The sequence below is a fragment of the Zeus faber genome, assembly GCF_960531495.2.
Source record: "Zeus faber genome assembly, chromosome: 4".
NCBI classification, from domain to species: Eukaryota; Metazoa; Chordata; class Actinopteri; order Zeiformes; family Zeidae; genus Zeus; species Zeus faber.
Window position 1 is genome coordinate 37,884,230 of NC_137191.1, and position 27,294 is coordinate 37,911,523.

At 45.3% G+C, this 27,294-nt stretch overlaps 2 protein-coding genes across 3 annotated transcripts in view; one reads left to right on the forward strand and one right to left on the reverse strand.

The window, feature by feature from the left end:
• Positions 1-23,551, forward strand: part of sos1 (son of sevenless homolog 1) — a 33,214-nt gene extending 9,663 nt beyond the window's left edge. For both annotated transcript variants that reach the window (XM_079998474.1, XM_079998475.1), the window contains exons 6-22: positions 2,268-2,411; positions 2,492-2,602; positions 2,788-2,886; positions 3,159-3,286; positions 5,147-5,805; positions 7,099-7,180; positions 7,281-7,397; positions 7,567-7,670; positions 7,846-8,068; positions 8,150-8,269; positions 11,672-11,834; positions 11,935-12,052; positions 16,556-16,728; positions 16,863-16,979; positions 17,204-17,477; positions 19,157-19,278; positions 23,055-23,551. In XM_079998474.1, coding sequence (XP_079854600.1) covers positions 2,268-2,411; positions 2,492-2,602; positions 2,788-2,886; positions 3,159-3,286; positions 5,147-5,805; positions 7,099-7,180; positions 7,281-7,397; positions 7,567-7,670; positions 7,846-8,068; positions 8,150-8,269; positions 11,672-11,834; positions 11,935-12,052; positions 16,556-16,728; positions 16,863-16,979; positions 17,204-17,477; positions 19,157-19,278; positions 23,055-23,543 — 3,243 coding nt within the window. In that variant the 3' untranslated portion in view covers positions 23,544-23,551. The remainder of the gene's footprint in view (positions 1-2,267; positions 2,412-2,491; positions 2,603-2,787; positions 2,887-3,158; positions 3,287-5,146; positions 5,806-7,098; positions 7,181-7,280; positions 7,398-7,566; positions 7,671-7,845; positions 8,069-8,149; positions 8,270-11,671; positions 11,835-11,934; positions 12,053-16,555; positions 16,729-16,862; positions 16,980-17,203; positions 17,478-19,156; positions 19,279-23,054) is intronic.
• Positions 23,552-24,119: 568 nt separating this feature from the next.
• On the reverse strand, positions 24,120-27,028 carry gemin6 (gem (nuclear organelle) associated protein 6). Its single transcript, XM_079998476.1, has 3 exons — positions 26,967-27,028; positions 25,975-26,118; positions 24,120-24,655 (listed from the first exon to the last, which is right to left on the reverse strand). The coding sequence occupies exons 2-3, from the start codon at positions 26,097-26,099 to the stop codon at positions 24,247-24,249; spliced, it is 534 nt and encodes a 177-aa protein (XP_079854602.1). The 5' UTR covers positions 26,100-26,118; positions 26,967-27,028; the 3' UTR covers positions 24,120-24,246.
• Between the last annotated feature and the right edge of the window lie 266 nt (positions 27,029-27,294).

Here is a 27,294-nt window from a genome sequence, read left to right on the forward strand (position 1 = left end):
TTTTTTGGCGGACATTATGATAAAAAAAGGAAAAAAATACTAAAAAGTAAGAAAGTAACCGGAGCGCAGGCGCAGGCGACCGCTAGGGGCGGTGCCACTATTGCCACATACAGTGTGTATACTGTATACAGTATTGCTACGTGTGTATACAGTATATAGTATTACTACGTGTGTTTACTGTATACAGTATTACTATATGTCTGTGTACTGTATATAGTATTACTACATGCATGCGTTTGGTGTATAAAGTATTATGACGTGTGCGTAAACTGTATATCAGGGGTTGGAAACCTATGGCTCACGAGCTAATTATGGCTCTTTCGATGACGGTATATGGCTCACAGACAATTTTCAGCTAAAATTTTTCATCACAATTAATAAGTAATAAATAATTATTCGGTGTCATTTTAAGGTAAAACAGGGAAGAGAAATTACAATTTTTTTTAAATAAAATTCAAAATATAAATGTGGCGGACAAAGGGGCATAGTCGATCACCAGCTGCGGACCACAGAAAGTCTCCGGGGCACCTTTTACTCGGCGCCCTGCCCCCTGGGTCTGCTCAGGCGCCACTTGTGGGAGTCTCTGCCCACAGGTAAGGGTTTAGGGAGGGAGATGGAGTCTTTCTGGCCGTGGTGCACCGACATGGCGAGAGTTTTATTGTTCATTTCAATATGCGGCACACACGCCACAATTATATATATCACTGAGGATTATTATAATAATTGTGGATAATAATGATGCTCTTGGGCGCAGAAGGAATGGGTTCCACTGCTGGGCTACTTACGAGCCCGTATGCCGATCCCCTCTATAAGACAGACAAACATTAAGAAAACTCAAGCCTCAAGTTGGACCAATCAGCTGAACACAAGTGGACAGAAATGGAAAAAACTTCAATATGTATGTGACAAATAATCTCTTGAACTTGAACCTGAAGACTAGCTGATTCTTAAAACGAGCTTCCCGTCACATAGAAAGAAGAAGAAGAAACAGTCTTTATTCATCACACAACACACCACGCTATAACACATGCTTGCACACACACACACACGCACATGCTTGATGGTGGCCGGTGAAATGGATTCTCTGCTTTTGACCCATCCTGGCTTGTCCTTCCTCCGGGGGCACAACCAGGAGCAGTGGGCAGCGTACGTGGACGCGCCCGGGGACCAGGAGATTAGGAGTCTCATGCTCTACCGACTGAGCTAGCTGGGCCATATTGAGCATGCTTGGCTCTACATACACATGTGAGCAGTCTTTCTCGCATCTGAGAAAAATTAAGACCAAACTACGCTCACGTTTAACTGATGGAAGCCTCAACGCCTGCATGAAGCTTAACCTCACTACATATGAACCAGACTAGCACCAGAAATGGCATTAATGGTAAAAAGTATTCCATTTATTATTAGTTAGCTACAGTATAACAACAATATTATTAAGAAGAATAAAGAGAAATGTATTATATATAGCGCTTTTTTAAGTACTCAGATGTGTTATACGTTAAAAATGTATGCCTTACTTAAAAAATGCACGCATTAAGTTGCATTTAATTTTATTATATGGCTCACAAGGGAATACATTTAGAAATATTTGGCTTTTATGGCTCTCCCAGCCAAAAAGCTTCCCGACCCCTGCTGTATATAGTATTACTACATGTGTGTACGTACAGTATTACTAGGTGTGTATACGGTATAAAGTATTACTAAATGTGTGTGTGTATACTCTATATATTATTACTACGTCTGTGTGTATAACTGAGTCATTTTGCTGCAGTAACTAACATCACAGAGACTTCGTGTTACACTGTTGTCCATCCGATTACCTGTCTAACCCTAACGCTAACCCTAACCCTAACCCTGTCTGTCTGACCGCCGCTCTTACTACCTGTCCATCTAACTACCTGTCTTTCTGACCGCCTAACTGTCTTTCTGACCACCTGTCGGTCTGACGGGCGGTCTAACTACCTGTCTATCTGACCACCTGTCTGTCTGAATGCCTGTCTCTCGGTCTACCTGTGCATCTGACTACCTGTCTGTCCCTCTGTCTGTCTAACTACCTGTCTGTCTCACTGCTCATCTGACTACCTGTCTGACTACCTGTCTTTCTGACCGCCTATCTGTTTTTCTGACCACCTGTCTGTCTGACCCCCAGTCTAAATACCTGCCCATCTGACCACCTTGGTCTGTCTGATCGCCTGTCTAACTACATGTCTGTCTGTCTACCTATCCAACTGACTACCTGTCTGTCTGGCCCCCTGTCTGTCTGCCAGGATGTGGACAGCATCTTCAGCAGGATCCTGGATGTCCAGGAGGTGACGGTGAAGCTCCTTGGTCTTCTGGAAGACTCCGTGGAGATGACGGACGACTGCTGTCCTCACCCCCTGGTGGGGAGCTGCTTCGAGGACCTGGCTGAGGTGTGGAACCAGTTGGAAACAGTTTAAACCAGTTGTTCAGGTCATGTTGTGGTTCCTGACCAGTCGTCGTCTTCTTCTAGGAGTTGGCCTTTGACCCCTATGAGACGTATGCTCAGGATATCCTGCGCCCCGGGTTCCAAGACCACTTTCTGTCCCAGCTCTCCAAGCCGGGAGCCTCCTTCTACCTGCAGGTACCATCATGGAGGGTCCGTCATGGAGGGTCTGTCATGGAGGGTCCAGCTTGCAGGGTCCGTCATGGAGGGTCCACCATGGAGGGTCCACCATGGAGGGTCCTTCTACCTAAAGTTCAAACTCTCCTCGTACTAAATTGACTGGATGAAGGAGTCTCTTTCTCCCCTTGTCTCCCTCTCTTCAGTCTATCTGTGAAGGTTTTAAGGAGGCTGTTCAGTACGTTCTTCCTCGCCTGCTCCTCACCCCAGTCTACCACTGTCTTCATCACTTCGAAATCCTCAAGGTGAGATCTGCTTTCACCTCCTTTCTAAACCTCCACCTCCTCTTCTACATACCTCCACTTCCATGTCCCATGATTCATGATTGCACACAATATAATTAATTAAATTATCTTTGATGCTGATGACTAAGCTGTAGTGCTGTAGGAATTGTTAAAACAATTCAAGATGTTTTAATGTGCCTTCACCAGGGAGCGCTGTGCCCTGTTAGTGTATGAGCAGATTAAACTACATGTTGAGAATAGAAGCGCCCCTAACTGGTGTTCCTCCTCCTCAGCTCCTGGAGGAGCGCAGTGAGGATGAGGAGGACAAGGAGTGTCTGAAGCAGGCCATCACGGCTCTGCTGAACCTGCAGAGCAGCATGGACCGCATCTGCTGCCGCAGCCTGGCCAAGAGGAGGCTCAGGTACTGCTGCTCTGCTCCTTCTCTCTACCTCATCTACCTTATCTCTACCTCATCTCCTCTCTACCTTCTCTGGGTGGAGCTGTTGTACCTTCTGAAGCCTGGGTCAGTTTTCCAGTCAGGTTCTTCTACCTCGTTGGATCCTTCTCTCAGATCTTCCCCTCCTTTCTTGTGGCTTCCTCCAGGATGCTCTGAAACCTCTGGAGAACGTTGATCATGGAGGAGGAACATCGAGGTCTCTGGTGGACCTGGAGCCTTGAGATGGTCCAAGTTTGGCCTTCTTCTGTCTGAGCTTTTCCTTCTTCTCGCCATCTCAGCGGGAGGAGAACTTTTCTCCTTTCAAACTGATGGAATGAGAGATCAGACCTTCTCCAGGGGTTTTCCTCCAGCTTCTAAAAGGTTCCAGTGAAGCTGTCTAGTGAATGGACACAGTGCAGCGCAGAAGACTTTTCATAAGTCATAAAACAACTCATTCTGTTTGTTTCCTTTGTTGTTTTAATTTAGTTTGAATAACTTTGCTAAAAAGTAATTTTGCTTTTTGTTTGGTAGTCTGGAAACTCAACACACACACACACACACACACACACACACACACACACACACATTGACCCCTCCCATCCTTAGAGACTGTTTTCCTGTGCTCTAAAATAAGGCTTTGGGGGGGGCGGGCAGGAGGTGACATCAGGAAGAAGTGGGAGGGGCTGTTATTGTTCTCTGTTTGGAAGAAAGGGTCAGACAGAGAGAGAGAAAGCGAGAGAGAGAGGCCAGCTTGTTGTCCACATTCTAATCAGAGTGATTGGTTGTGTGTGGCGATGAAGAGGTTGTGAGGAGGATGAGGAGGCTCCCTGGGTAAAGATGGCAGCTCTCACGGTAGGTCCCCATGTTAGAACCTAGAAGAAGTGAGAAGAACTCTGTTTGGATTAGAGCTACAGGAATGTCCCGCTAAGCCCGGTACTGCAGCTAAACCGAATTAGCAGGAATTAGCTTCAGTCTGAGGAGGGGGGGTAGGGTCAGGGGGGTTACAGGGGCTAGGGCTAGGTTGAGGTGGGTTAGGAGGACTAGGGTCGGGGGTTTACAGGAGCGAGGGTTGTTAGATGGGTTAGATTGAGGTTGGCTAGTGTTAAAGTGGAGTGGGTTAGGGCCAGGTGGGAAGGGGGTTAGACTCAGGTTGCTAGGGAGGTTAGGACGGTTGGTTGCATTATGGCCAAGTGGGGGCCGGGTTGGGTTGGAGGGGTGAGGTGGCTTAGGGAGTTAGGGCTAGGTGGGGGTGGGTTAGGGAGTTAGGGCTTGGTGGGGATGGCTTACGGATTTAGGTGTGCTGCTGCAGGGCAACCTGCAGGAGGCGTGAAACCCTCTAGGCCTTGAGGTTCTCTTGCTGAGACTATCTGTAGATTCTTGTACAATACAGTGTTGTTCTGCAGAGCACATTCTGAGACAAGCTCCTCCCCTTCCTCCTCTTCTGGGAGGTGCTGCTGTGAAGACAGACTCCGGGCTCCTCTTGCTGTTCCTCTAGGGGGCGCTGACAGCACGAAGCACAGTAAGCTCCCTGCAGTGACGTGATTCACTCGGCAAATCCTAGTTTCTCTCTTTCACTCCTTCTCTCTTTTCATCTCATGCTTTCTTTACTGAAGAAGTGAAAGAAATCAAAGATCCGTTTTCATCTAGATCCCTCCTCCAGATGTCTGTCCAGTTTTACTGCCGTGACATCATCATGGGACTCTTCCTAATAAAGATAAAATCAGATTATTAACCTAATGTTCCTCAAGCTCCAAGAGTTTACCTAAACACCTCCAGTACGTCAGACCTTGTCATCCATCATCTCAATCCTTCCATCTCTCTCTCTCCCTCTCTCTGCCCCCCCAGCGAGTCTGCCTGTCGGTTCTACAGCCAGCAGATGAAGGGCAAACATCTGACCATCAAGAAGATGAACGAGATCCAGAAGAACATCGACGGCTGGGAGGGCCGGGACATCGGCCAGTGCTGCAACCAGTTCATCATGGAGGGGACGCTGACCCGGGTGGGCGCCAAGCACGAGCGCCACATCTTCCTGTTCGACGGCCTGATGATCTGCTGCAAGTCCAATCACAGCCAGCGGCTGCCGGGCTCTGGCTCCACTGCCGAGTACCGGCTGAAGGAGAAGTTCTTCATGCGGAAAGTCCAGATCAACGACAAAGACGACAAGGAGGGCGAGTATCGCCATGCCTTCGAGATCATCCTGAAGGACGGGAACAGCGTGGTGTTTGCCGCCAAGTCGGCCGAGGAGAAGAATGGCTGGATGGCCGCGCTGATCTCGCTCCAGTACCGCAGCACGCTGGAGCGCATGCTGGACTCGGCCATGCTGCAGGAGGACAAGGAGCAGCAGATGAGGCTTCCTGGTCCAGAGGAGTACCGCTTCGCAGAGCCCGACTCCCCGGAAAATGTGGTGTTCGAGGAGAACGTCCACTCCAAGTCTGGGATCCCAATCGTCAAGGCGGGCACGGTGCTGAAGCTCATCGAGAGGCTGACCTTCCACATGTACGCAGGTAGGGGGCGCACAACGTCCACCTGAACCTTCTCAACCTCAACCCTTCACTGGGCAGCTTGCAGAAGAACGAGTACAGACTGGCTGTACTGGGCAGCTCCCAGTGCAACCAGTCTACTGGTTATACTCGGCAGCACCCAGTGTCCACCAGTACAGACTGGTTGTACTGGGCAGCTCCCAGTGTCCACCAGTACATACTGGTTGTACTGAGCAGCTCCAAGTGTCCTCAAGTACACACTGGTTGTACTGGGAAGCTCCCAGTGTCCACCAGTATAGGCTGGTTGTACTGGGCAGCTCCCAGTGTCCACCAGTACTGACTGGTGGTGCTGGGCAGCTCCCAGTATCCCACAGTACAGAGTTGTTGTACTGGGCAGTTCCCAGTGACCACCGGTACAGGCTGGTTATACTGGGCAGCTCCCAGTGTCCCCCCAGTACAGAGTTGTTGTACTGGGCAGTTCCCAGTGTCAACCAGTACAGACTGGTTGTACTGGGCAGCTTCTATTCATTATGGAGGATCGAGACCTTGGCTTAATGTCTAAGATCCTTGGTACTGGTTGTACCTTTGCTAGTGTAGCGTTGGTACTGGTTTTAGAGGTTGTACTCGTGGTAATGGTAGTGGTTTTAATGGTTGTACTTTTGGTAATGGCACTGTTTTTAATGGTTGTACTTTTGGTAATGGTACTGGTTTTAATGGTTGTACTGATTGTGCAGGTGAAGTTAAGTTTTTTTCTAGAAATTGCAGCAGCAGATTTCAGGTCCAGTTTCACCGTTAAGCTTCATGTTGCAAAACCTGTTATTTTAGAAAATAAACCTCTGAAAGATCAGCTATACTGCTGGGGATTCTGGGTAATATCAGAGCTAAGTCTCTAAACACTGAGTACCAAACAATACATATTAGTACTTTAGAGATACAAGTGAGAGACTTTCTTCAAACTATACAATTTGAATTACTTTCACCACAGAACTGACCTAAAACACAACAGTACACTGTGTACTGGGTGGTGCACTGTGTACTGGGTGGTGCACTGTGTACTGGATGGAGCACTGTGTACTGGGTGGTGCACTGTGTACTGGGTGGTGCACTGTGGACTGGGTGGTGCACTGTGCACTGTGTAGTAGTGTAAGATGGAGACTTGGAGGAGCAAAGTACTCCAGATGGACTCTGACTTGGTATTGTTGTTTGTTTTGTCAGGTTATGATAGGCTAGAGCTCCCTCTAGTGTGTAGAAATAACACGATGTGCCTGCAAGGCCGAGTTGAGCCACTGAAGCTGTGGCTTCGTGTCTCCCTTTCAGATCCAAACTTTGTGAGGACCTTCCTGACAACCTACAGGTCCTTCTGCAGACCCCAGGAGCTGCTGGACCTCCTCATGGAGAGGTACCCAGTCTGAAATATGTCTGTATGTTCTGGATCGAAACGACTTTTCATCTTGATGTTCTGCTCAACCGTCTTGATCTCCTCCTGGATGGTGCTCCAGGTTTGACATTCCAGAACCCAGACCTTCGGACTCAGAACAGACGGACAGCACAGAGCAGCCGCTGAGTGCTGAACTCAAACGCTTCCGGAAGGAGTTTGTCCAACCAGTCCAGCTCAGGTACCTTCTTCACCCTGCTGGAGAAACTGAGCACAACATGCAGCATGTTACCACTGTCTTGATGGAATAAACTGACTGAATAGAAATATAAGTGAATTTCTTCTCTGATTGGTTAGTGGTTGAGTTGGACCTGACACGAAGTGACCTGATGGTGTTTCCTGTGTTGCAGAGTGCTGAATGTGTGTCGCCACTGGGTGGAGCACCACTTCTACGACTTCGAGAGAGATTCCCGCCTTCTGAAGAAACTCGAGGAGTTCATCGCTTTGGTCCGAGGTGAAAACATTTTTGATGTCACTTTAAATCGCTCAAACACGCTGATGGGCTTTCGGCAGGGTCAGGGTCTGGGTCAGTGTCAGGTTTGAGGTCATGGTTAGCGATGGGGATTTAGATATATGTTGGTGGTAGTATTTAAATAGAAGGCTCCAGTTGAGTGCATTCCTCCATGCAGGTAAAGCCATGAGGAAGTGGGTGGAGTCCATCACCAAGATCATCCTCAGGAAGAAGCAGGTGCAGGCCAACGGGCCGAGCCACAGCATCACCTTCCAGAGCCCTCCCCCTCCAGTGGAGTGGCACATTGTCAAGCCGGGCCAGACCGACCTCTTTGACCTTATGACCCTGCACCCCATGGAGATCGCCCGGCAGCTCACACTCCTGGAGTCTGACTTCTACCGGTACATGCATGTATGCACGCACACACACAGAGTATGATGCCAGGCTGTAGCTCTGACCCCTGACCCCTGACCCCTCCACAGGGCGGTGCAGCCCTCAGAACTGGTCGGCAGCGTCTGGACCAAAGAGGACAAGGAGCTGAACTCCACGAACCTCCTGAGGATGATCCGTCACACCACCAACCTGACACTGTGGTTCGAGAAGTAAGAACCTCCAGAACCAAACCTTCAAACAGAACTACAGATCCTAGCCGTGTTCAGAACCAAACGGTCAGGCTGTGTTCTATAGCTGTGATAATGCTGTGGATTGGACTTTGATGATGAAGGTCTTCAGACTGTAGTGATGAAGGTCTTCTGACTGTAGTGATGAAGGTCTTCTGACTGTAGTGATGAAGGTCTTCCGACTGGAGTGATGAAGGTCTTCCGACTGGAGTGATGAAGATCCTCAGACTGGAGTGATGGAGGTCTCCAGACTGTAGCGATGGAGGTCTCCAGACTGTAGCGATGAAGTTCCTCCGACTGTAGCGATGAAGGTCTTCCGACTGTAGCGATGAAGGTCTTCCGACTGTAGCGATGAAGGTCTTCCTAGTGTAGCGATGAAGATCTTCCGACCGTAGCGATGAAGGTCTTCCGACCGTAGCAGTGGAGGTCTTCCGACTGTAGCGATGAAGGTCAGACTGCAGTGGTGAAGCTCAGACTGCAGTGATGAAGGTCAAACTGCAGTGGTGAAGGAGTGTGGGCGAGTCGCAGCTTGCATCGTGTTCATTCTAATAATTTAAAGAAACATGATCTGATTCAATAAAGTATGATCTATTTGTGAGAAGTGCCAGTATGCACCGATACTGGCTCCAGAAGAGTAGTTAACGTTATGGATATGATTTGGATTGTGGCATTAAAGATGCAAAGGTGTTCAACAGACATTAAGCATGATGCTGTGATATGATGAGTAGAATAAGGAAAAAAGTCTTATTAGAGAAGAATGTGCGGAGCGGACACAGGAGAAGAGACGCTTGCAGTGTGTTGAAAAGTTTCTGTTTTCAGTGATCCGGATGATCCTGCTCCCTGAGAAGAAACAGCTTTTACCCTCCTAATAATTAATTTTGTCTATGAAATAGTTTGAAATATTTTGTTTATATGTATTCCACTTCAAAAAAATAACATTATTTATGACGTTTTAACGTGACTGGACTCAATTAACATCCTCTGTTCCATTAACATCCCAATAAAAAGTTTTGTTTTCCTTTACATAAATAAAGATATTTCCACCATGAATTGATGCAGAAAAGGCAGAAATTGGTGCATAAAAATTCACCAGAATACAGGAAATGAAGAGACCCCCGGACGCCCCGTTTAATGTGTCCCGCCCAATGTTCAAACGAAACAGTTCAAACTGAGCGAGGTGGAGAAGGTGCCTCAAATAGGTATTGCCCGAGGCCTCCAAATCACTAAGTCCACCCCCTGCGCACCAAGCACAGACACACAGACTTTTAAAAGGCAGTTTGAATAGAGGAGACATTGTTATGAAATTTATTTTTTAATGTCTCTTTTATAAATGTATATTTATGTAACTTTAACTGTATTGCTTGCAGAAAGCTTAATGGTTTGATTAATTCAAAGCACCATCAGACACTGAGCCATGCTCAAGATGATTAATTCTAACGTCAATAATAAATGATAAAAAAAAAAAAATAAACAGAGAATAAATTATTTGATAAAAATAAATAAAAATTGTTTTCCACATTGTCCATGCTGGCATTTGACTGGCCTATAATGACGTTACTCTCCCCGCCCCCTTCTAATCCCGCTGCCCCCTGGTGATCGGATCGCCTCTCGGTCACCTTGAGTAGCCACAATTGGACCATATGAAAATAGAAACGATTGCCCAACCTGTGTATATATACTATACTGTGTATATACTGTATACCTTATTTATTGTAATTGTTACCTGTTAATTGTATGTTAATAAATTATAACAATTGTCCAAATCCCTGTTAGTTTTATTTATTTTCTCTCTTTAGTTTCTATTTCGGACAAGTAAATTTGGCTATCCGGCAGGTAAATTATCTCAAGCAAGTGGCTTGAAAGGCTTAATGTCAAGCCCTGGTAGTGATGAAGGTCTTGGTGCTCTATTGATGAATAGGGCTGCAGATATTCCTCTCTAATCCCATTGGAATTTGTATGCTTTATTAGGGGTGTCACCATTCTGCAAATGTCTTTTGACTGCAAAGTCATGACACGATTCGATTTTCAATTTAAACATATGCATTTTTTTCAGCATTGACGGCTACACCGTTGTTCGACTTTCGAGTATTGTTTGTCATTAAGTAACTTTTATTTGACTATTAAAAATTATAAATGACAAAGATGTAAGAATATTTAAACAACATGCCAAAACAGTTAAGAGCTTTACAAAAACTAGACTTTGGAATAATAAACATTGAGTTACTTATTACACTACTTTTTACTCACAAAAATAAGTGCAGAAAAACGGATGCTATTTTTCCAGAGGATAAGGGAAAGCTGGAAGTAAAAGGCAAATTACTGCCTGTAGCTCTGATCCCAGTGATCCTAAAAACTCTAGATGTATTTAATTTACTCCGCCTCTGCTGCTGCACCGCTGTGGACTGTAGCACTGAAGGTATTCACACTCAAGTGGTGAAGGTCTTCAGATTGTAGTGATGAAGGTCAGACTGTAGTGATGAAGATCAGACTTTAGTGATGAAGATTACTCTGTAGTGATGGTCTTCAGACTGTTATGATGAAGGTCTTCAGACTGTCGTGATGAAGATCAGACTAGTGATGAAGATCAGAATGTAGTGATGGAGATCAAACTGTAGCAATGAAGGTATTCACACTTAAGTGGTGAAGGTCTTCAGATTGTAGTGATGAATGTTGTCAGACTGTAGTGACGAAGTTCAGACTGTAGTGACGAAGGTCAGACTGTTGTGACGAAGGTCTTTAGACGTTAGTGATGAAGGTCTTTAGACTGTAGTGATGAAGATCAGACTGTAGTGATGAAGGTCTTTAGATTCTAGTAATGAAGGTCTTCAGACTGTAGTGATGGAGATCAGACTGTAGCACTGAAGGCATTCACACTCAAGTGGTGAAGGTCTTCAGATTGTAGTGATGAAGGTCTTCAGACTGTAATGATGAAGGTCAGACTGTAATGATGAAGGTCAGACTGTAGCGATGAAGGTCAGACTGTAGCACTGAATGTATTCACACTCAAGTTGTGAAGTTCTTCAGATTGTAGTGATGAAGGTCTTCAGACTGTAATGATGAAGGTCAGACTAGTGATGAAGGTGAGACTGTAGTGATGAAGGGTTTCAGACTCAAGTGGTGAAGGTCCTCAGATTGTAGTGATGAATGTCTTCAGACTTTAGGGATGAAGGTCTTCAGACTCAAGTGGTGAAGGTCTTCAGATTGTAGTGATGAATGTCTTCAGACTTTAGTGATGATGGTCTTTAGACTGTAGTGATGAAGATCATACGGTAGTGATGAATTTCTTTCGACTGTAGTGATGAAGGTCGGACTGTAGTGTGAAGGTCTTCAGACTGTAGTGATGAAGATCAGCGATGAAGGTCTGACTGTAGGCTCTGCCCCCAGGTGTATTGTTGAAACGGAGAACCTGGAAGAACGTGCGGCAGTGGTTGGTCGGATCATCGAGATCCTGCAGGTTTTTCAGGAGCTCAACAACTTTAATGGAGTCCTGGAGATCGTCAGCGCCATGAACTCCTCCCCAGTTTACCGCCTGGATCACACCTTTGAGGTATGACCATCCGATCAGGGGACACCTGGTATGTCTGACCCACCACAAAACTCAGTGATACCAGCTTTAGGTTGATCAACATGTTGCTCTGTGTCCACAGCAAATCCCGAGCCGCCAGAGGAAGGTCCTGGAGGAAGCTCACGAACTGAGTGAGGACCACTACAGAAAGTACCTGGCCAGGCTGCGCTCCATCAACCCCCCCTGCGTGCCCTTCTTTGGTATGACCCACAGCAGAAGCCTGCTTCACTGATCTTTGGATCCAGTAGAAGTACTTTTACATTTCACTTACATTCCACGGCAAAATCACCCGCCCCGCAGGCGAGCCAACCCACAGCCCGCACAAGGGCAAGGCCCGCCCCACCGGAGCCGGCCAGATGCCCCACCTGGCTGCGAGCCCCGAGCGCCCATCCACGCAGAGTGTGTTCAGCGTAGGGCACCCGGATGTTAGGCATCCTGTGGCGCTCTCCACAAGCCGCCAGGACTCCAGCCCAGCCGGCAGGGGGCCCACCTGGCCGCCCCCTGGCCAACCATGCCCCCACACTGACCCACCAGTGACCTGGAAAACCCAAGTGTTAGATGTGTGCTGTTGGCAATTGCAGTTAAAACTGTGGGGTGTGGGGGTGCGAGTCCTTCAAGCTGTTCGAACCCTAATTATTCGCACCCCTCCTGCCATGCAGACCCTGGTCTGGTGAAGTGTTGTTTGGTGTAGGATTGTTGTGCGAGTGTATATTTCCAATCTTATATGAGTGAGATTAAAATTTCAGGACGGTCGAGAAGCATGTAAGGGCAGTAGCGTGACGGGCACAATGGCAGCTGTAATACCCCTAAGTAGACGATACCCTCCGGAGCGCAGTCCCAACAGCGCCCCAGGCGTTGTCACAGTCCAGTCGTTGCTCTGGTTGTAACCTTTTTTTTTTATAAATTGAAGATGAATCGCTAGCTAGTAGTATCTGAAGTTTGGGGATGCTAGGCCACCACAGTCTTTGTTTTTCTGTCGTGTTGCTAGTTTAATTCTCGGTCTCTTGTATTTCCAATAAAATGTATTGATTATTGAGTCTCGAGTATTAAACCAGTTGGTTGCACTGGGGTAATTGAAAATATTGTTTATATTTGGTAGTATATTCATTTTCACTGCTGCTATCCTACCAATTAGTGGGATGGGTAGGTTGTTCTATCAAATGAGGTCTTCGTCAATGGATTTGAGCAATAGAGTCAAGTTAAGGGTCAACAAATATGACAGATCGGTGGCGATATCAATACCAAGGTATCTAATGTTGCCCCTTGTGATGGTTAAGGGAAGTCTCTGGGTTTCAGCATTCCAGTCCTCCCCACTGAGTGGTAAGACCGTGGTTTGACACAAATTTATTAAATTGACTGAGAAAGCTGAGAATTTAGATATAATATTGAACTCTTCTGGTAGGGATGATATTGTGTTCCGTAAGTACAACAAAATATCGTCTGCATACAGACTGATTTTGTGAACAGTTTCCTATTTGTATGCTAACGATGTTACTGTTCTGGCGAATGGCTGCACGAGGGGTTCAATAAAGATGGCTAATAGTAAAGGGGAGAGCGGACATCCTTGTCTTGTGCCGTGTTGTAGAGTAAAACGCTGTGAAGTCTAACCATTGGTGATGACAGAAGCAGATGGGGAGTTGTAGAGGATTCTGATCCATTGATTGAGTGACTCTCCAAAGCCAAATTTTCTGAGGGTTGAAAAAAGATTTGTCCAATTAACTCTTTCAACTGCTTTTCCAGCATCAAAGAGGCAATAACAGTATTTAAGTTGTTCCTTTGAGATATGCTGATCAGACTGATTAAACAGCGCATATTGCTGGATGAGTGTCTGCCCTTGACAAAGCCTGTTTGGGCAGGGTGAATTATGAATGGAAATACTTTGTCAATTCTTTTGGTTAGTGGTTTACTAGTAATCTTTAAATTGCAATTAATTAGGCTTATGAGTTTGTAACTGGAGGTGAGGGTTGGGTCCTTATTGGGTTTGAGCAAAACAGAAATAAGAGCGATATTCATGTCCGGAGGCATGCTGGAGGTTGACTTAATCTCTGTAACCATTCTGATTAATTATGGGGATATAAATGGCCAGTGTTTATAGAACTCCACTGGGTAGCCATGTGATCCAGGTGATTTATTGTTGGGCATAGAGAAGAGAGCTTTCCTGGGTTTTTCTAGAGTACCGGTAAGTGGTTGATCTAATGTGGTAGCCTGCTCTGGGGAAAGTTTAGGTCAGGTTGATATCATTTCAATTGATTGGCAAGAAATGTACCTGATTTGTCATTGAATTCAAAATCATTTGCTCTTGTTCGTTGCATGAGGAATTGTGTGTTTTGATGGATGATATTAAGTTGATATGTAATTGTCCGGATCTAATTTCGGATTTGCTCAGTGGGTGAGTGGGCTTGCTGGGAGTACAAGTCTTTTAATCGTTGTTCGAGTTTATTTTGGCATTCTTGTCCCTTCTTTTTCTTGTGAGTGGAGATTTAAATAATACTACCACTCAGAACTGCCTTTGCCATTCCCCAGAGTAAGGATGGTGATATTTCTGGAGAGTCATTCAGTTCAATGAAGGAAGTCCATTCTCTGGAAAATAAAGGGTTAAATGATTTATCTGTCAGAAGTGAGGCATTAAATCGCCACCTGTCAGGAGGGTTCTGGTTGGTTTCATTTATGAGGCTGAAGCTAATCGGCCTGTGATCGGAGATTACAATAGGGTGGATTTCAGGATTAGTGATTTTGGACATTACAGAGTTACTTGTCAAGAAAAGGTAATTCTGTAGAAACTTGGTGGGGTGGTGAATAAAATGTTTATTCTCTAGGATGTGGGTTATTTGATCACCAACAATCGCCAAGAGCAAGATCACTCATTATTGTCTTTTAGTGTCCGATTATTTCTGATTTGTGAACAGTCTAAACTTGGATCCAGTACTGTGTTTAAGTCTCCTCCTAGTATTCTTCTCCTAGAGTCAGAGAATTCTAAGAGTTTTTAAAATATATTGTGAAAGAAATTTGGGTCGTCCTCATTGGGGCCATAAATATTAGCGATGGTTAATTTAATGTTTCCTAAAATTCTGTTAATCATTATGTAGCGCCCTTCTGTGTCTGATATTGTGGTTTTATTCTGATATGGGATACTTTTAATGATGAATATAGAAAGCTCTTTCATTTTAGTTGTATAATGCAGAAAACATCTGATTAACCCATTTAGCTTTGAGTTTGAGGTACTCCGATGCAGTGAGGTGAGTTTCTTGCAGTAGAGAGAAGCTGCGGTTCATCGTAGGAATTTACTACGTTGAGCTGGTGAGCCCAAGCCTCTCACATTCCAACTAACACATTTAATGGGTGACATTGAGGTTAGTAAGGGGGTGATGGATGTGGATTTGTTGTTTTCCCATGCAGCAGCACTGTGCATCCAAGGCAATAGCTATACTACCGTGTCCATGCTTTCCCATAGATAAGTCTGAGCTTTTTCTCCATTACATTCCTTTTGACTGTCCTAGTATTGCAGAAAGTATGTAGGGATACATACAAACAAATGACAAATACACAAAGATAAACATAGAACATTGCAGAGTTACACATACATATAGAGTGATGGGAGAAGTAGGGATTAGGAAGGTGAGATGAGGAGAGTGAGCGATATTTAAAATCCTGACATAAATAGCATGCTATTTTCTACATCTTGCAGTATATAATTACCAGAATATATACATAATTATCAGAATAACCAGGGTGTGGTGGAGGAGTCTCCAAATAACAGACCGTCTATATATAGTTCATCAACAACCAGCGATACTTGTTTACCCTTCTGCCGGTGCTTCTTCAGGATGGGGTACAGCACCTTCCGTCAGTCGTTGATCGCTGAGGGAATTGATCGCTCATACCCAGCCTTGCTCCTTTCAGCTCCCCTCCTTTCCTTTAACCAGCTGATTTTGCTTGAAGTGTTCAAACTTGGCAATGATGAAGCGGGGACAGTTCCCCACACGTGTCCCAGTCAGTGAACCCAGTGGAAGGTGATCTGCTTCACAGTGTCGATGGGGAGTTTCAGGGCGGTGTGGAGGAAGTCTTTCACCGTGTTTTCTGGGGACTCAGTGTTGTTCTCTGGGATCCCAGAAAAGATGAGGTTGTCCCACATACTTCTGGATTGTATATCCAGGATAGTCTTTTATTGTTTTCTTTTCTTTTTTTAAAACCTCCATCTCAGTTGGGAGACGCTCATTGAGGTTTTTAGATCCGCATTGTGTTTTTGCATCTCACCGACCGTGTGGACCAGGAAATCAAGGCTGGCTTTGATCTCAGAAATGTCTCGGGGGAGCGGACCAAGCATGTCCAGCTTCTTGTTTGTATCATCCAAGACATCCTGCCTTCTTCCTTTTAGCCAGATTGAAATGGTCCCGATCCTCTTCCATCAAGTACTTGTTATAATAAAAATCTATATAATCCTCGAGGTCCTCCACTTTGGTTTTGTACAGTGTTATATATATATATATATATATATATATATATATATATATATATATATATATATTGCTATTCACTTTGTTATTTTAGTTGGAGCAGATTGCCAGTGTTTTAGTCCATGCAGCAGGGCGCCGCCATGTTCAGTCTGTCCTCACTTTCATCTTCTCGCGAGATCACAGCATGCTCCCATGAGCAGTCACAGCATGCTCCTGTGAAATTGTTGACTGTTGTTGTTGTGTAAACAGGGATCTACCTGACCAACATCCTAAAGACTGAAGAAGGGAACCCTGACTTCCTGAAGCGTCACGGGAAAGACCTGATCAACTTCAGCAAGAGGAGGAAGGTGGCAGAAATCACCGGGGAGATCCAGCAGTACCAGAACCAGCCCTACTGCCTGCGGGTGGAGCCTGACGTCAGGGTGGGACACCCCTCCATCATCATCATCATCATCATCATTATTATTATCATCAGTCCCCTCTATCCCCCCATCATCCCCCCCTGATCCCATCCCCCATCCTTCTGTGTTTAAAGGTTCCTTCTCTTTCTCTCCAGAAGTTCTTTGAGAACTTGAACCCGATGGAGGAGAAGGCGGAGAAGGAGTTTGCTGATTATCTCTTCAACAAATCCCTGGAGATCGAACCTCGCAACGTCCGCTCGCTGCCCCGCTTTGTGAGTTTACCCAGCATGCACCGCTTCAGCTCAACCACACAGATCAGAGGAAAGATGGATAGATATCTGACTCGGTTCCATTGTAAATTAATAAACACAACTCAAAGCAAAATGTAACTTTAATTTCTAGGTTTTATTTTGATGATTCCTCTTTAAAATCCTAGATTACAGAATCGTCGCCATCTAAACACCTTGACTCAGGTTATTGATCTATTGATCTTCAGGCCAAGAGGTACAGCTTCCCCCTGAAGTCCCCAGGGGTCCGGCCCTCCTCGGTGCGGCCCGGGACCATGCGACACCCCACCCCCCTGCAGAACGAGCCTCGGAAGATCAGCTACAGCAGGATCCCCGACAGCGAGTCGGACGGGGGCGGGGCTTCGGCCCCAAATTCCCCTCGGACCCCCCTGACTCCGCCCCCGGCCTCGGCGGCGTCCAGCTCCACTGACATCGGCAGCGTGTTTGACTCCCCACAACTTCCCAGCAGCCCCTTCCACTCTAGTAAGACCCGCTCACCTCATTATCTGGTCATTATCTCAGGTCCGCATTATCTGGTCCCATTTGGCTGTGGGTCTCATTATCTGTGGGCCGCATTATCTGGTTCCCATTATCTGTGGGCCTCATTATATCTGGTCCTCATTATCTGGTCCCCATTATCTCTGGTCTTCATTATGTGGTCCTCATTATCTCTGGTCCTCATTATCTGGTCCTCATTATCTCAGGTCCGCATTATCTGGTCCCATTTGGCTGTGGGCCTCATAATCTGTGGGCTGCATTATCTGGTCCCATTTGGCTGTGGGCCGCATTATCTGGTCCCCATTATCTGTGGTCCTCATCTGTGGACCGCATTATCTGGTCCTCATTATCTGTGGTCCGCATTACCTGATTCCCATCATCTGTGGTCCTCATTATATCTGGTCCCCATTATCTGTGGTCTGCATTATGTGGTCCTCATTATCTCTGGTCTGCATTATCTGGTCCGCATTCTCTGGTCCTCATTATCTCTGGTCCTCGTTATATGGATGATAAGGACCACAGATAATGAGTACCAGATAGGTCCTCATTATCTAGTCCTCATGATCTCAGGTCCTCATTATCTGGTCCTTGTTATTGAGTCCTCACTATCTCTGGTCCTCCTTATCGAGTCCTCATTATTTTTATTTCAAGCAGCGCAGACGTCTGGAATGATCCACTCAGAACCTGTCTGTCTGTCTGTCTCCGCCCCTCTCTACACAGCCTGCGATAGTGTTTTTGCTACAGTCTCTCTGCCTCGCGGGCCACATTAGTATAACCAACCTGTCAGTCTGTCTAGACATCTGTTTGTCTGTCTGTCTCTTAGCTGTAGTTACTCATCAGGACACTTCTAAGTTCTAAAGACGACCAATAACACCAAAGGTGAAGAGGGCGTGCCCTGTTTTCCACTTGCCCTGAATAACTTGTCGGACCAAATTGATCTCTTTTCAAACGGACAAGTTTGAAGCCCTGGTAGCAGTTGATAGGGTACAGGTTTGGAGTTAATAGGGTACAGGATTAGGGGTACAGCTTTAGGGTAATAGCGTACAGGTTTTGGGGTACATGGTAAAGGATTTGGGGCACAGCTTTAGGGTCATAAGGTACAGGTATGGGGTACAGGGTACAGAATTAGGGGTGATATGGTACAGGTTTACGGGTACAGGTTTAGGATAATAGGGTACAGATTTAGGGGTAATAAGGTACAGGTTTAGGGTAATAGGGTAAAGGTCTTCGGGTACATGGTACAGGATAAGGGTAATAGGGTACATGATAATGCATGATAGGGTACAGGTTTAGGGGTGCATGGTACAGGTTTGATCATGGGTAAAATGGGCGGGATGGGATGGTTCTTAAATGTAGAATACTATGGCACTGGTACGTCATACCTCATACTGTAGTGCTTTGTAGCACCGTGGTACGTTATTCTGTAATACTGTGGTACATTATACGGTAGTACTGTGGTACGTCATACTGTAGTACTGTGTAGTACTGTGGTACGTCATACTGTAGTACTGTGTAGTACTGTGGTACATCATACTGTAGTACTGTGGTATGTCATACTGTAATACTGTGTAGTACTGTGTAGTACTGTGGAAAATCATACTGCAGTATTGTGTAGTACTGTGGTACATCATACTGTAGTACAGTTGTGTATTCTCTCTCTGCAGGATCATCTTCAGTTTCCTCCATGATCAGTTTAAGTAGAGCTTCAGAAGACGTTCTGGCTCCGCCCCCTATCCCGCCTCGCAGACGGCCTGACTCCGCCCCTGCTGAGTCCTCACCATCTAAGGTCTGCTTCTTGTTTCACACTTGATTAAATCACAATCATGCTTTTATCTCATCCATTTGGAAAGAATGAAATTCCAGCTGAAACTACGCACAAAAAATGTGTATGTATAAATATATATATGTGTATATATATGTATGTATATGTATGTATATACGGTGGGGCAAAAAAGTATTTAGTCAGCCACCAAATGTGCAAGTTCTCCCACTTAAAAAGATTAGAGAGGCCTGTTATTTTCGGTGTGTTTGGGATCATTGTCATGCTGAAAGACTCAGCCACATTTCATCTTCAATGCCTTGCTGATGGAAGGAGGTTTTCACTCAAAATCTCACGATACATGGCCCCATTCATTCTTTCCTTTACACGGATCAGTCGTCCTGGTCCCTTTGCAGAAAAACAGTCCCAAAGCATGATGTCTCCACCCCCATGCTTCACAGTAGGTATGATGTTCTTTGGATGCAACTCAGCTTTCTTTCTCCTCCAAACACGACAAGTTGAGTTTTTACCAAAAAGTTCTATTTTGGTTTCCTCTGACCATATGACATTCTCCCAATCCTCTTCTGGATCATCCAAATGCTCTCTAGCAAACTTCAGACGGGCCTGGACATGTCTGGCACTGCAGGATTTGAGTCCCTGGCGGTGTAGTGTGTTACTGATGGTAGCCTTTGTTACTTTGGTCCCAGCTCTCTGCAGGTCATTCACTAGGTCCCCCCGTGTGGTTCTGGGATGTTTGCTCACCGTTCTTGTGATCATTTTGACCCCACGGGGTGAGATCTTGCGTGGAGCTCCAGATCGAGGGAGATTATCAGTGGTCTTGTATGGCTTCCATTTTCTAATAATTGCTCCCACAGTTGATTTCTTCACAACAAGCTGCTTACCTATTGCAGATTCAGTCTTCCCAGCCTGGTGCAGGTCTACAATTTTGTTTCTGGTGTCCTTTGACAGCTCTTTGGTCTTGGCCATAGTGGAGTTTGGAGTGTGACTGTTCGAGGTTGTGGACAGGTGTCTTTTATACTGATAACGAGTTCAAACAGGTGACATTAATACAGGTAACGAGTGGGGACAGAGGAGCCTCTTAAAGAAAAAGTTACAGGTCTGTGAAAGCCAGAAATCTTGCTTGTTTGTAGGTGACCAAATACTTATTTTACAGAGGAATTTACCAAATTAATTCATTAAAAATCCTACAATGTGATTTCCTGGATTCTTTCCCCCCATTCAGTCTCTCATAGTCGAAGTGAACCTATGATGAAAATGACAGGCCTCTCATCTTTTTAAGTGGGAGAACTTGCACAATTGGTGGCTGACTAAATACTTTTTTGCCCCACTATATATATATATATATATATATATATATGTATATATATTGTAATTGAATGATGGAAATCAATCAATCAATACAAAACAGTAGCTCCATGTACTGGGTATTTAAAGTACATCCCTGGGATTGGAGCAGAGGCTACGACCTTGTGCTTCTGTAGCCCCTCCCTCTACTTTATTATCCACGAGGTGTGACGCTGAAGTGTGAGGTCACAGGGTGAGTGGGAGAGTTAAAACAAAGCAGACAACAAAAACAACAAAGCAACTGTAACGGTAACATATAAAACCCACTGATCAGTGTCAGATATATTTGTACTGTACTCGTAGAAAGGCTCCGATACCAACGTAATGTAACGTAGTCGATGCTGAAAAAAGAGAGAAAGAAAGAAAATGTCTCTGTTTGGATGTACTTGATGATAGATTAATTGAATATTTGGTGGCAGACTGAGTCAGTGATGAAAGGTTCGGTAGCTCAGGAGGTAGAGCTGGTCGCTTGTAATCTAAAGGTTGCTGGTTGGATCCCAGGCTCCTCCTGCTAGCATGCTGTAGTGTCCTTGAGCAAGACACTTAACCCCTCATTGCTCCTGATGGCTGCGTCCGTCACTGTTTGAATAATTGTAAGTCGCTTTGGATAAAAGCGTCTGCTAAATGACTAAATGACTAAATGTAAATGTTCCACTCTTTTTTCAAACGCTTGACTAGTCACTCCGTAAAACCAGTCGTTCCGTACCGTCGATGGCAATTTATTTTGGAATGCAAGTATTATATAAATTTAATATAAATGTATATTTGCACTTCATAGTGAAAGACTTTCAGTTGAAGTTTGAACTGGGCATTTCCATGTTGTACCCAGTTACAGGTTGCATTCTACTGACACTTGGTGACCGTGCCATATTCTATTTTATTGGAACTCAGTGAGCTTTTCATGTTTTGTTTTTGTTCCATAGTGAATAATGAACCATAATAAACAGTGTCAAAATCAGAAACATGCAGGGTGGAGTGTGTGTGCAGCTGTTCCTGTCACGTGAGCGTGATCAGATCACGTGGTGTAATTGTTATTAACGTGCAGCAGATATTCCCCATGACAGCAAATGATAAGAAAATGACATTTCTCCAATCATGGATATAAAATCTACATGATTGGCAATGAGGACAATTAATTGTATATTATGTATTATGTGTATTTAATAGTCAATGTTTTATTATCCACATACAATTTAATGAAATTCTGAATCGCCCCAAATTGGAATCTGCAGGTCAGACTTTTAAAATATCAGAAATCAAAGTGGCCAAGAAAATTACAATCGGTGCATCTCTGGTTGGTAAACATGTTCTGCAACTTAACTACATGATTCATTTGAAGAGGTATTTCCTAATGATTTGAATGTATATACTGTATATAGTATTACTACATGAATGTGTATACTGTATAGTATTACTATGTGAATGTGTATACTGCATATAGTATTACTATATGAATGTGTATACTGCATATAGTATTACTAAATGAATGTGTATACTGTATATAGTATCACATGTATGTGTATACTGCATATAGTATTCCCATATAAATGTGTATACTACATATAGTATTACTACATTAATGTGTATACTGCATACAGTCTTACTATATGAATGTGTATACTGTATATAGTATTACTATATGAATGTGTGTACTGTATATAGTATAACTACATGAATGTGTATATAGTATAACAACATGAATGCGTATACTGTATATGGTATAACCACATGTGTGTGTATAACTTTTAGCTGCAGTTACTAACATCACAGAGACTTCCTGTGACACTGTTGTGGTGCTCAGTATTTTATCAAGGTTGGCAGATCTGCATTTGTACTGTTGCTGTCACAGCAACAAGAGGTCATGAGGGCGGCGGATAGTTGTCATGAGGTAGTCACAGTGACAGGGGTTTGTCATGAGGTAGTCACAGTGACAGGGGGTTGTCATGAGGTAGTCACAGTGACAGGGGTTTGTCATGAGGTAGTCACAGTGACGGGGGGTTGTCATGAGGTAGTCACAGTGACAGGGGTTTGTCATGAGGTAGTCACAGTGACAGGGGCTTGTCATGAGGTAGTCACAGTGACGGGGGCTTGTCATGAGGTAGTCACAGTGACGGGGGCTTGTCATGAGGTAGTCACAGTGACAGGGGTTTGTCATGAGGTAGTCACAGTGACAGGGGTTTGTCATGAGGTAGTCACAGTGACAGGGGCTTGTCATGAGGTAGTCACAGTGACAGGGGTTTGTCATGAGGTAGTCACAGTGACAGGGGCTTGTCATGAGGTTGTCACAGTGACAGGGGGTTGTCATGAGGTAGTCACAGTGACAGGGGGTTGTCAGGGGGTTGTCAGGGCAACAGGGGATGTTACTAGTAAAGGACAAAACATCCAGCTGACTGTTGGGGTTAATGGCGTGTCTCACTGATCATCCCCCCCCCCCCCAGGTGACCTCCAGGCATCCCGACAGCCCCCCCGCCGTCCCACCCCGCCAGCCCACCACCTCCAAGCTGTACTCCCCCCGCACCTCCCTCCTCTCGGCCTCCCCCCCGGACAGCCCCCCTACACTGCCCCCCCGTGAGCCCCTCCGGACCCCCGACGTCTTTGCCTCCCCCCTGCACCTCCTGCCTCCCCCACAGGGCCGCGCCAGAGGCCCTCAGGCCTTCTTCCCCCCCTCGTCCTCGCCTCCCCCCCTCCCATTCGGACCCCTAAGCCCCCCTCTTCCTCCCACGCCGTCCCCCTCATTGGGCCAGAGGAAGCTCCTCCCCTCTCCTCCCCCGTCGGACGTTGACTTCTCGGCTCCCGCCGGCCCCCCTGTGCCCCCACGGCACAGCGGCATGGAGGGAGGGGTCCCCAAACTCCCCCCCAAGACGTACAAGAGGGAGGCTCCAGGCCAAGGGCGCCCCCTGCTGGAGAGCGCAGAGCCTGCACTCTGACTGGACTCAATGAAACATGGATGTATGAACTGACCTGTCTCCCTCGCTCTGAACAAAGTCCGTCCAGAAGCTTCATGCGGCTCAGTCTTAATGTGCCAGTACACACACACACACACACACACACACACACACACACACACACACCAAAGAGGTACGTCGTCAAACAGCTGATTGTCTTTTTGCCAATGAAATGTAAAACTCTGATTTGCCTTCTGTTAACAAGGGAATAAAGGCGAAGTCTCCAGGAGAACTGGGGGAGGGGTTCAACTCTAGAAGCAAAACTTTTTTTTTTTTTAATTCAACCAAATTTTTCAGAATTAGAATCTTTTGCATTGATCCAGATATCCCAGAATGCATTTCTTTCAACAACTCCACCACTGATGGAAACCAACTGGAAGCAGGAAGTGCAGTTTGAACCTTGTAACCAATCAGAGCACTAACAATGTTTACATACACCTGTCTGACTGCAAGTGGCATTCAAGGTGTAGGCTGCTGAGGACAGTGTCAGTATTACAGGTCAGTGATGCGAGGTTGACTCCACCCAGTCAGTTTACAATAAGACCACATCTCAAACAGTTAATGTTTATTTACACAAGTTGAGCAGAGTCACAACTCAACTATTAAACAATATTTACAACTGCCACGATCTGCTGGTTTAACCTCCACCTTCAAAACCTTTATTCACAAGCCTGCTGCTTGGAAGTTAGACAGGAAGTGGCGTTGTATCCTGGCTAGGGGTCAGGCAGGAAGAGGGCATGTCGTTGGGGAGGAGCTCCATCAGTCGCTGGACCCTGGACAGGATGATCTCGTTGCTGCTGCTGCAGTCTTGTGCTGCGTATGGAGCGTCCACCGTTAGCACGTTAGCCACACGTAGCACGCTGCCTTCCTCCTTCACCGGGACGCGGTTCCTCTCCAGCCAGAGGAGGAGCCTCCGACGGCGGCTGCTAAGCTCTGCGTCACCCACGCAGATCTGGTCATCAGGGAGGAAGGTGGCGTGGAGACGCTCCTCCGTCTCCTGATCTGCCTCCTGGAGTAGCACCACCTGCTGGACAGCGTCGCCCATAACCACCCGCACCGAGCAGCCGTCCCCGCCGAAACTCAGCAGGACCACACTGCAACAAGAGGGGAGATCAGGCCGGGGAACACCAGAGCCCAGCAAGCCAGCCCTAAACCCTGGTTGTTAGTTGGGCTGTGCAATATGATATACAACTACATCTATAAACTATTTATGACGTTTCTTTCACCACAACTGCTTCACTGCAATGTTCTACATCACTTGGAGTCACTGTGTTTTACCTTATCTGTTCGTGGGAGCCAATGTAAACAAACATGGCTCTTCGGTTAATTACTTATGGACCAATCATTGCACACGGAGAAAAAAAAACACCGTCCTTTGTTTACAACTTTTTAAGTGTTCATTAGAGATGTTTAAAATTAACCGACCTAATCGATTAATTGCTAATAATTTAACGGATTCATATTTTGTGTTATTGATAAGAACTGAACAATCTGCGGTCTTGTTGTTATTGTATCAACGGGAGTGTTTGTGGGCCGCAGGGTGTGTCGAGAATAAAAATACCCAACCACAAAGTAGTAGTACTCGCCGGAACAACAGGGGACAGGAAGAAGTAGTACTGTCAATGGAGACTTCTGGAATAACGAAAAACAAACATGGCTGCGCGCGTCGACGCCAAGGAATTGGCTGAAGAACTGTTTATTGTTGCTCAACGACTGATGCTGCTTTTAGATGGAACAGACGGCAACGATAGAATGGCACGGGGGGGGGGGCAGCAAAACAGCAATATGTTGCTATGCTTATGACTCCAATAAAATATTTTAAACAAAATGTGTTTATATAGAAGAATATTAGCCCATATTTGCTACGTACCATCCGGCTCATTCCGTCACAAAGGACGGAAAGTGTTCAAACATTCCTGTGAGAGCGAATTACGCCTCCAACTTCTCCTTTTTGAAATGAGAAACGCTTCTCACACTGTCACCAAATGTCGGGGAGGCTACGTAACCATGGCCCATCCCTTGGTGATGTCATTACATTTCATCTCATCAGGAAATCCCTCGCATTGATAAGGACTCATCAAATTGCTTGACACCTTTCATGGATTATTGCAAGAACCTTTTTGTTTGCTGATGGCGTTTCAGTGAATGAAAGAACATCTTCAGAGGGTTGGCAAAAGGATTTTTATATCTATGTCGCTCATCTTATCTACCGCTAATCTGAGAGCCTCGACAAGCGTCTTTTCCCATGCTGCACCACAAATCTAAATGTGCTTTACCATGTGAAATTTTTTTTTTTTTTTTTTATCAACTACTTGAATTGAATAGAGCAAAACATGTATATGGGGAGAGGAGAGTTTGTCCACATGGCACAGCCCTGGTTGAATTGAGTCGGTTCCAAGTTCTGGTCCAGTACCTGGCGGACACTGGGTCCACGGTGTGGATCCAGCCGTGGTGCTGATGCTGCTGCGTCGTCACAGAGACAAAGTGGTGCACGTGTTTCTGCCACTCAGAGGGGGGGAGGAGCCTCCAAGGCGCCATGGACTGACCCTCTGACTGTCTGTGGAGCAGAATGAGATTCACTGAGTGGAGGATATTTTCATAAACAAGGAATTTGTTGTTGTTCAGACAAAAAGCTAAAGACTAAACATATCTTGGAACTAAAAAGGCAAGAGTCTCTGTCTGTCCTGCGATCTCCACAACCATTCATCTGATCTATTTCACACTTGGCAGGTGTTTTTCTGGGGACCATAAATATGAATAAAAATATAAATACAGGATGAATTAGATAAAAAGTCTGTGGCTGCATGCTGCCAATACCGACTGCTATGAATATATTAAATCCATAAAATAAATAAAAATACAATCAATACAACAAATAAAATACACAAACATGGATGGAATGTTTAATACCGATGATTGATTCACTCGCTGGTTCTGTATCGATCGCAGATTGGATCAAAATGTCTAGTTCCATGTTTGCTTTGATACAGCAAATTTGCACAACGTCTTAAGACCACACGTCCATTTTGAACATCTGTAGGTCGAATCATTAAGGCTTTCATACTATTGGTTGAATCATTAAGGCTTCCGTCAAGCAGAACCAACTTACCACTACTACACTATTAATACTACCACCACCACTACTATACTACTACTACAACCACCACCACCACTACTATACTACTACTACTACTACCACTACTTTACTACTACTACTACTAAAACTGTGAGGTAATTACTGAAGGTAAGTTAAGCTAAGTTTCGTTTAGGAGGATTTAAATGTATATTTAATACAACACAGACAATTAATACTATTATATGATTATAGAACCACAATCACGCCCCTTGAGGATGATATGGAACATACATCATAATTCATACATGGAATGGAATGAACGAACTGACCCGAAGCAGCTCCTGCGCACTCTGAGGACAACGGACAATACTGATGGGCCTCCGCTGCAGCCAGCGGATATCCGGGACGAGACTTCCTCTTCCGTGCGTCCGTCATTGGTTACAGTCCGGTCAGCAACTCTAAATTCAAATGATATTGACGGACTGAAAAAGAAACAAATAACTATAAAGACACACGTGTCCTGATTATATAAATGTGTATATATACACATACTCACATATGCATTGGAACATAAATAGTATAAAAGCAGAGAAAAACTCTGGGAGGGTTGACAATAACAACAAAACAAAACGTAAACTCATGGAATTTAACCAAAGA

Coding starts and splice junctions, on each gene's coding strand:
- gemin6 (XM_079998476.1), bottom strand. CDS start 26,099: ATGGCGCCTTGGAGGCTCCTCCCCCCCTCTGAGTGGCAGAAACACGTG. Junction 24,656..25,974: donor GTGGACCCAGTGTCCGCCAG/GTACTGGACCAG, acceptor CTCTTGTTGCAG/TGTGGTCCTGCTGAGTTTCG.